The following is a 9,891-nucleotide window of genomic DNA, read 5'->3' as shown; positions in this document are numbered from 1 at the left end:
ATCATTCAGAGAGATGAAGTGATAGGCTATTTAGCACAGTGGTTTCATCACTCAGACTGCCGTGCGTGTTTGGAATGTTGCTGCGCCCGAGACAGAGAGGCGGCGCTCTGTCTGCTTTACTGGCTGCGATGTCACCGCTGGAAGTGCGTCCCGGCAGAACGAACCTCCCACCGCAGCCCTATAAATACTCAGAGGCTCAGCTCTTCGCTACTCACTCACTACTCACCCGAGCCTAAAGCAGTGCGCACCTAACAACTCATCCTCGCCGAGTTGGAGGGCCACACTTGGAGCAGAGAAACCAGGACATCCAGCCGAGAAACAAAGACAATATGTCGTCCTACATGTCATCTGAATGCCACCGTGTCAGCCCAACTGTCCACGGCAACAAGTTTGATACGGCGCACCGTAAAAAGGCCGTGGCCAACATTTTCGAAAAGGTCAACCAAGATTCGCTGATGAGACTTTTCCAGAAAACGGGCGACATGAAGGCGGAGGAGAGAGTGAGGAGCATCTTCTCCTACACCCAGGACCCGGAGGAGACGGCCCGTGCCCTGATGGCTCTGAAGCAGCGAAAGAAGGACAAGTTCCTCCAGATCGCGGGCATGGTCCGTCAGCTGCTAACAATGAGTTGACTGTGTTTTACCAGTCCTTTACCGCCTGTGTCTATGTCGGCTCATGTGTGAGCCGAATGTGAAAACACTCCCAATATGACTGGGTTACCGCCGCAGATGCGGCTCACCTTTCGCCTGAAAAGGAGCGTCAGGTGCGGATGAGAATGTGCCGCCGGCCGCCTGGAGGGCAACATGCTGCAGCTGTCGCCTCGTGGATGGAGGTGACAGCGGAGAGTCCTGCCTGAAACGGATGAGGCATGATGAACTGACTGGGAATATGAAGGGCATACACGACTTAACTGAGACTTGAATTTATGAATGCATTCCTGTGGATGCCTGACTGTGAAGTAGCCCATTGTACAGGTGCACATTACGTCGGTGCATGGCTGCAATATGAGACTTTATAGTGCCGAAAAAACTGCCTACAGGAAAGCCTTTCCTGAACACATGCCTTGTCTCTCAGCTAATATGAAAACTACTCATTAGTGGCCACTAATGTGTTACTGTCACAAAATGTTATAGCACAATAATTTGCATTCATGATATGTTCCTTTGTTTGTAATTTTTTAAATAAATTATTTCATTCTATACAAAAGTTGAACCTTGTTTGTCCTTATTACACAGGTCATTTACATGCATTTCGTTTGTGTGGCTTTAATGCCAATATTTGGTTATCACATCAGCTCATATAAGGTCAATAGCATCCTGTTTAGTTATGGTAGATACATGTAAAGTAGGCCTACTGGCAGGCTGAATAATGGTTCTATTATGTTAAAAGAAACACTTTATGGGGCATCACAATGGTGTTGACCTTTTATCACTCAATAATTAGTGAAGCGTCAAACCACAAGCATGGATTGCAAAAACAAAAGAGATTACATCAGTGTAAGCATAGTGAAATCATCTTCTAATTCTGGTACAAAATTTGACCTATTTTCTTCAAAAAGTATACATTTTGATTCAAGATTACTTGTCAACATGTCAACATGATTTAAAAAAATAAAATAATTAAATAACATATCTTAACCGTCTGCAGTCCAACAGCTGTGACATTTTTATTGGTCATAAATAGGGAAACCCCTCAGGTCAAACAATCCAAATCACCAAACAAAAAGGAAACTGCTGAGTTAGTCTTGACCTCATGCCTCTGACATTAGCTGTAGATGGATACACCACACAGGAATGTAATAGCTTATGTAAAATGTTGAGTCATGTAATCTAGGATTATAGTTATTTCACAGTAAAACAAAGTAGGAACATAATGATGACAACATTTCTGCCTGTATTGTTCTTCAGTCTGATGTTGCAGAGGGCATTTAAAGGAAATAGAAGGAGGATAACCTTCATTGGATTTTTCTCACAGTCCTGTATGCCTTACCAGACCAGTGTGAACCAGTTTGAGCTGGCAGGGTGGGGGCGGGATGGTTTTCTCCGCACATCATGTTTGTGCAGGAGTCTATTTAATCATCCCTGCTCTAAAGATAAGAACCTGTCTCACCAGCATTGTGGGTTTAGACGGCTAGGGGTTTCACCTTGTCACCTGCTGATTCTTCCCTCTGAAGAAGAGCATAAATGATCTCTCCATCACTGCAAACATCTAAAATAATAATAATTGTATTTATATTGCACTTTTCAGATTAAAAGATTTACTAAAATACAATTAACATACAAACATAGAACATGAGAGCACATATTTTAAGCAGTGAAAATGCAAGATCTCAATAAAAGAGCAAATGTATTATAAATACAATGTATAAAATGCTAAGTAAGTATGTACAGTGAAGTTCAAATAAAAGTACATGAAATAGTAATATAAAGAGGAAATATGCAGTGATGGTAAGTGTAGACCATCTTGTAAAAATGAGTTTTAATGAAGGCACTTAAATGCTGCAGTGGAGTCTGAATCTACTACATTTACACTATTTCAAAACCTTTGTGGTATATTTCACAAGGTTTCATCAGTGGTTGGGTGTGTACGTAGGCTTAGCTGTAGACACACAGATCACTTGAGTGGATGCCAGCTAATCTGCTTGCTTCGATAGTCCCTCAACCAGCCCAAACCGGTTCTCTGGGCTGTTGCGCATGAAACCATCTGACTGTGGGTGCTCCTCGCATGTGCCGAGATATGGGAAGCTCAAGTGTCAGTCACCCTGTAGTGCGGAACTCTCAGGTGAATAATCACCTGTGACTGGTATAAGGAGTGTTTGTGTGCTGACGCCAGAAACAAATGACGCCATGCCACAACTTTTAAACTTTTACCCCATAGGCAACTTTAAAAGATGAGGTAGAAAATGGCTTTCTCATATGCAGGTTAACCCTCTGAGGTCTAAGGGCATTTTTTAGATATCTTCTTTCATTAAACCCCATGTGTTTCATATCAAAATCAGCTTTCTGAATAGCGAGGTTCAAAACTGTTCCAGAGCAATGTATAAAGAGATAATTTGGCCCTAAAGCGGAAATATTTCTCAAATCTCTTGTGAAAACAAACCTACACTCAATTGTTTTGGTGCTTGAAATTAGTTTACAAAAGGCTTGGATTCACAAGAGTAGCGTAAGATATGAAGAAAATAGTAAATAAATGAATAAAATATCGCTTTTTGAGTAGAAGTGTTGTCAAACATCGCTTGGACTCGCCGCTGCATCTTTTGTCCTCAGAGGGTTAGAATGTAAGCGAAAGGGGAAAAGTATTGAATAATCAAAGTAACAATATGAATTTAAAGCCAAGTGTGTGTATTTTCTTTATATTCACGCCTGTTTAAATCATCACTAATTTTGGGACATCGGGAGTCAGATGAGAAGCAACATAAATGAAACTAATCTCTTTGTTTTAACTCTTTGCGTTAAACTAGCTCGCTGGCTGCTTGTGGTGCTATTCATTCATTATTTTTATTTAGCTTAAAGACATGAAGGTATCAAACTTCTCCTCTGACTCTCTGCAAGAAAGCGAATAATATGTTGAACTAAATATATTTCTTGAAAGGAATTATGTCTGAACATATCTAACAACATATATAACACATCTTCTATTAATGCTTTTTCTAGAATATGATGTTTCTTTTATTTTATTGATTATAACCTTAAGCTGAGGTTACAGAGGTCACAGTTCACCCACCTTTTAATTTACTACTTTATCACAGTTTGTAAATCATGCTCTATTTCTGCTCTTTTATCTCTCAGCTGTCCCGTTTGTTTAGCTCGTGTATGTCACACCAGGCAGCTTCTTTTACTGGCCCCCTTTCCCTTTTAGGGGTATCGTTGTTAAGAAAAAAAAACTAAATATTTAAGGTAAAATGTCTTGGCTGTGTTTGTGGTGTTGGCAGCAGTATGCAACATTGGACTTGGGCCTGTCCTCTCCCACCCTCTTCCTGCCTTTCATCGGCCTTAGAAACGGTGAATGTTTGATGTCAACAGACACTGTGGCAGACAGCCTTCGAGCCTGGAGGACAGTTACCAAAGATAGAGGAAGCTACAGGGTGGAGGTGTGTGTGGAGCGGGAGCAGGGGTGCAATGACATGATTTAAATGAGAATATAAGATGTTGTTAAGTGTTTTAGGAACTTATGCATGATTGAAAACTATGAAAAAAAGAGTAAACGAATCATGTTGCACAAAATACACACACTAAGACAAAAAAAATAGCTTGACATGAAAATAAATGAAATACGCCAAATAAAAAATAATGCTTAGAAATGAAATGTGTATTTATTTGATGTATTTCTGTCCGTTTTGTTATGCTATTTTTATATTTAGAAAAGGTTAGAGCAGCTATAAGAAGGGTGCGTGAGAATACCAGAATATTTATAATTCTAAAGAGTCCTTGTGCTCTTCTTCTGAGAAACATGCATATTAATAACAGAATATATACCACGTGGCTACAAATGGATCTACTTTCATTCATATGCCTGAACAAAGAGGCAACGCCACTCTCTGTTTGGGCAGTCCAAGCAAGAACTGGCTTGCTCCTTGAAATGTTAAATATTATCTTTCTCATGAATGCAGCCAGTGGGGATTTGATAAATACAGAGAAAGAAGAAAAAAGGCGCTAGATCAGTGATTACATGGCCGGGAAAGGCAGTTATGATTCCAGTGCAAACCGGTTCAAACCAAACCTGTGATGAGGAACCAAGCATGAGCTGTACACAGGCTTAGGATTAGTCAGTGTTCAGCAGAAAGATCCTGGCGTAAAATCAACAGCCCTTGACATATATCAGTGTTCTGTTTGATAAGACGGTGTGGGCTGTGACACTTGGCAAGGTTCACATTAAGAAAAGCCTCCTCTTTGTTCTATATTTAGCTTGCTTTTTCATAAATAACGCCAAGCTGCCAGATCTTTCCTGAAAACTGTGTCAGCGAGCCATCCAAAAGCAGTGAGCCAGTGACTACAATTATTATATTCCCATTTATCAGACTTTTGTTCACACTGCTTATTTTAAGAAACAAGTGGGGGAGGTTACCAGCAGCCACCCACACACTAGCTCCTCAAACTTCCTTAGAAATAGGCTCAACCATTGTTTTGATTGTTTAATGGTGGTTCACTTAGTGTTAAATGTCTATCATTTATTAATAGAAAGTTCAATGGGTTTGAGGTGATCGTCAAAATGTGAAAAGTGTCTTGAAATACTTTACATTCTAAGCTAGTGCACGTTAAGTCCAGTTAAAGTAACAGATCCATGGATGTGAAGGCCTATCAATGTCAAAACCGCTGCACAGTGGTTTATAATATTATTGAAAAAAAGATTTTACCTCCAATTATGTACCAGGAATGCACTTGCACATATCTAAGGTGCCAGCGAAGTGCATGGCCCAATGACATGCATTGTATCCCGGCAAAAGTTGAGCCAGGTTCAACTTTTTTGTCGGACAACCCTGCATTTTTTTGGCCACAATTCTACATTGGTCTCCCACTACATCAACAGAGGCCTGAGATTGAATAAGGGGGCAGATTTTTTCCTTTTTTTTTTAGGTTAGCAAGGTTAGCTTAATGTTAGCACAGTGGTGTTTTGAGCTAAATGCTAACATCAGGATGCTAACATGCTCACAATGACAATGCTAACATGCTGTTGTTTAGCAGGTATAATGTTCATAATTTTTTTATGTCACTCTTAGATTAGTATTTTAGCAAATTTACTAATTATGCTTAAACATAAATTACAGCGGAGGCTGATGGGAATGTCATTAGTTTTGCAGCTTTCTGTTCATAACCAAAGTATTAAACATATAAAAAAATTGATTAAAGGTTAAGGAATCACCTTTCAGATCAAAGAACTGCCCTATGTATTTCCACCACGTGTCAAAAGCAGCTGGTTGACTGGCCGGTCAGGACAGGGCAAAGGTTAAGAGGTTATTATGGTGATGTAAGATCCATACAGGAAGGGGGTCAAATGTGTCAGAAGATAAATGTAGAAAAAGAGCACTGACTGTAATGCTGGCCTGTCTGACTCATAGCTTTTCCCACAGGGAAATGTGTGAAAAAAGAAACAGACTGAAAATGAAACACATTCCTCGGAATCCATAGAGGATTTTCTGGAATTTGGCACATTTGCGGTTTCTGATTGTCTTTGTGCAGATGTCATTCTCTCGGGAGCCAGCCGGTAGCAGCTGGACAGTCTGAGGGCTTTCTTTGTTGTTTTTAGATGACTCAGTGTATTGTGCATACTTGTCCTCGCTCTGGTACGCAATTTGCTCGGGCCTCACATTAACACTGCTGTACATGTTGCGTCAGTGGTCTGCGTCGGTGGTGACCTCTGCCACCTGGACGGCACTCACAGAGGGACTAGCAGACACCATGACGCTTCATCCACATCCCACGCAAAACACTGGAAACATCATGCCAGCTCAGGACCACGCTGTGGTTTGCGACAGCAATCCTTCCTGTCACTGCGGCTGCTTGTCGCTTTGACAAACGTGCTGGACTACAGGATAGAAATTATGACTATACGTTACATGTTCTCCGATTGTACTTGATGTTGTTGAGATTAAACCAACCGTAACACTGTGTTAGACAAATGTTGTTTGTTAACAGACTCATTTTTTTTTTTATCACTACAGACCCATTTAAAAAAAGTATCCCCCATAAATGTCAACACAGTTGGTCCCCCACTTTGTCCAGATGAAACTCTACTTGGGTGGAGAAAAGAGCAGTAGGAGCCTGTAACTGACAAATCAAAGCCTAAGTCTGGCAGATTATACGCACTTCAACTATACTGCCTCTGGCATACCTCAAAGTCCTGTCAAACACTGTCCGTCCATACCAAGAACGATAACCTAACCATAACGATAACCTAACCATAACTATAACGATGTGAGCATTCGATACACTGCTGAACGACAACGTTATGTGAACAGTGGCGTCGAGGACGTGCTGCATGCTCCAGCTCATAATATTATCCGCCCTTTAGAGTCCACAGCCATGCTAGCAGCTCTGTGAGATTGTACTTGCTGTTAGGTGCTTTAAGCTAAATGCTAACGTTAACATGCTATTATACTCACAATGACAATGCTATGCTTATATGCTGTTGTTTAGTAGGTATAATGTTCAACCTGTTCATCATCTTAGTTAGAGCATGCTAACACTTAATACTAACATTATTTTTAATTATTATTTATTTATTTTTAGCATTTTTTGCCTTTATTAAATAGCAACGTTTAAGAGATTTGAGGAGGAGAGAGAGAGAGAGAGAGAGAGAGAGAGAAAGAAACTAAAACAACTAAAAATCTTAAACCTGCTGATGGCACTAGGTTAAGGGATCAGCAAAGTGATTACAGATCACCCAATGGGGGACATGAATGTTTGTACCAAATGGCAACAGTTTTTGAGAAACCTGTACACCTGCTATTCTCAGCAAATCAAAGTCACTAGGATACATCCTCTAGTGAACATGAACTTCTGTATACAATTTCACAGCAATCCATCCAACAGCAATAGAAAAAATTCTGGAGCAAAGTGGTGGACTGACTGACCAACATTGCCATTGCTAACACAAGCCCTTAGCATGGCTAAAATGCTAAACTGCCAACATGACACAGTCAGCCTGCACACACTGCAGCAAATGACAACTCTTTTTGTTTGCAACCCAGAACATTTTGCCAATGCAAACATGACAAATGTTTGCTTCGGGTTTACTGACAGAAAACCTGTGCTCTCTGTCAGAACTTGCCAGCTGAATCTTGTTCTTCTGTCAGAAGAGGCAGACATGTTGGGTTTTCATGCACTGGCTAATTATGAATTTTGGGCTATATTTTCTCCACAACACATCTGCAGATTTAATGACAATACAAATTTTTAAAGGCCGTTTTCTCCAAATAATTCTTTTTCTGAGACACAGGCCAGAAATCTCCACTTCAGTAGCACTTCCATTCACCAAACTTTCCAGTTGTATTCATATACAGGTGCTGGTCATATAATTAGAATATCATGAAAAAGTTGATTTATTTCAGTAATTCCATTCAAAAAGTGAAACTTGTATAATGTATACATTCATTCCACACAGACTGATATATTTCAAGTGTTTATTTCTTTTAATGTTGATGATTAGAACTGACAACTAATGAAAACCCCAAATTCAGTATCTCAGAAAATTAGAATATTGTGACAAGGTTCAATATTGAAGACACCTGGTGCCACACTCTAATCAGATAATTAACTCAAAACACCTGCAAAGGCCTTTAAATGCAACCTGGAGAGGATTGTGAAACAAAACCCATTCAAAAATGTGGGGTAGATTCACAAAGAGTGGACTGCAGCTGGAGTCAGTGCTTCAAGAACTACCACGCACAGACGTGTGCAAGACATGGGTTTCAGCTGTCGCATTCCTTGTGTTAAGCCACTCCTGAACAAGACACAGCGTCAGAAGCGTCTCGCCTGGGCTAAAGACAAAAAGGACTGGACTGCTGCTGAGTGGTCCAAAGTTATGTTCTCTGATGAAAGTAAATTTTGCATTTCTTTTGGAAATCAAGGTCCCAGAGTCTGGAGGAAGAGAGGAGAGGCACAGAATCCACGTTGCTTGAAGTCCAGTGTAAAGTTTCCACAGTCAGTGATGGTTTGGGGTGCCATGTCATCTGCTGGTGTTGGTCCACTGTGTTTTCTGAGATCCAGGGTCAACGCAGCCGTCTACCAGGAAGTTTTAGAGCACTTCATGCTTCCTGCTGCTGACCAACTTTATGGAGATGCAGATTTCATTTTCCAGCGAACTTGGCACCTGCACACAGTGCCAAAGCTACCAGTACCTGGTTTAAGGACCATGGTATCCCTGTTCTTAATTGGTCAGCAAACTCGCCTGACCTTAACCCTATAGAAAATCTATGGGGTATTGTGAAGAGGATGATGCGATGCGCCAGACCCAACAATGCTGAAGGCCACTATCGGCGCAACCTGGGCTCTCATAACACCTGAGCAGTGCCACAGACTGATCGACTCCATGCCACGCCGCATTGCTGCAGTAATTCAGGCAAAAGGAGCCCCAACTAAGTATTGAGTGCTGTACATGCTCATACTTTTCATGTTCATACTTTTCAGTTGGCCAACATTTCTAAAAATCCTTTTTTGCATTGGTCTTAAGTAATATTCTAATTTTCGGAGATACTGAATTTGGGATTTTCATTAGTTGTCAGTTATAATCATCAAAATTAAAAGAAATGAACATTTGAAATATATCACTCTGTGTGATGAATGAATATAATATACAAGTTTCACTTTTTGAATGGAATTACTGAAATAAATCAACTTTTTTATATTCTAATTATATGACCAGCACCTGTATATTCTGCAGGTTTGTACAGAGAGGTTTGTTCATATGTCACACATTCACAGCCTGATTTATAAGACATTTCATGTCCACACTTTTTTTTAAATTTTTAACCTTTTACCTATTCAGTGCTCAGATTTCTCTTCTAGAATGTTTTGCAAATTAGTGCATTTTTAATAAGAATGCATCATTTGCATATTGAAACATTTTGAGAAAACTTGTAATTGAAAAATAATTGGCTTAATGTAAGTAACAAATTGGGTAGGTTTCATGGTGATATCGTCTAATTAAAAACGTTACCCTATTCACCTGCAATGTCTTGCCTTAATATGATATAAAGCATCAAGTGAAGTATACAATTCTAACAAAATAGTTGATTGTTGATAGTCATGCCTTACAGTATGATGAGCCCCGCCTGGCAGCTTCATATTTCAAATGTTACCCTTGAACTTGAGAAATAATAGGAACTGGCCTTAACCAGTAGTAACCCTGGAGAGTTAGTGCTGTGTAAGCAGAGTGTGTAAGCCCGAGGGCTGA

The 9,891-nt window shown here is 40.2% G+C and overlaps 1 protein-coding gene across 1 annotated transcript; it reads left to right on the top strand.

The window, feature by feature from the left end:
* The first annotated feature begins 200 nt into the window (after positions 1–200).
* On the top strand, positions 201–1,212 carry tcima (transcriptional and immune response regulator a). Its single transcript, XM_078250363.1, has one exon. The coding sequence runs from the start codon at positions 330–332 to the stop codon at positions 630–632; it is 303 nt and encodes a 100-aa protein (XP_078106489.1). The 5' UTR covers positions 201–329; the 3' UTR covers positions 633–1,212.
* Positions 1,213–9,891: the final 8,679 nt, after the last annotated feature.

Source organism: Sander vitreus, chromosome 5 (assembly GCF_031162955.1).
Source record: "Sander vitreus isolate 19-12246 chromosome 5, sanVit1, whole genome shotgun sequence".
NCBI classification, from domain to species: domain Eukaryota; kingdom Metazoa; phylum Chordata; class Actinopteri; order Perciformes; family Percidae; genus Sander; species Sander vitreus.
Note: the sequence above shows the minus strand (reverse complement) of the source record. Positions and strands in the feature narration are given on the sequence as shown.

Coding starts and splice junctions, on each gene's coding strand:
- tcima (XM_078250363.1), top strand. CDS start 330: ATGTCGTCCTACATGTCATCTGAATGCCACCGTGTCAGCCCAACTGTC.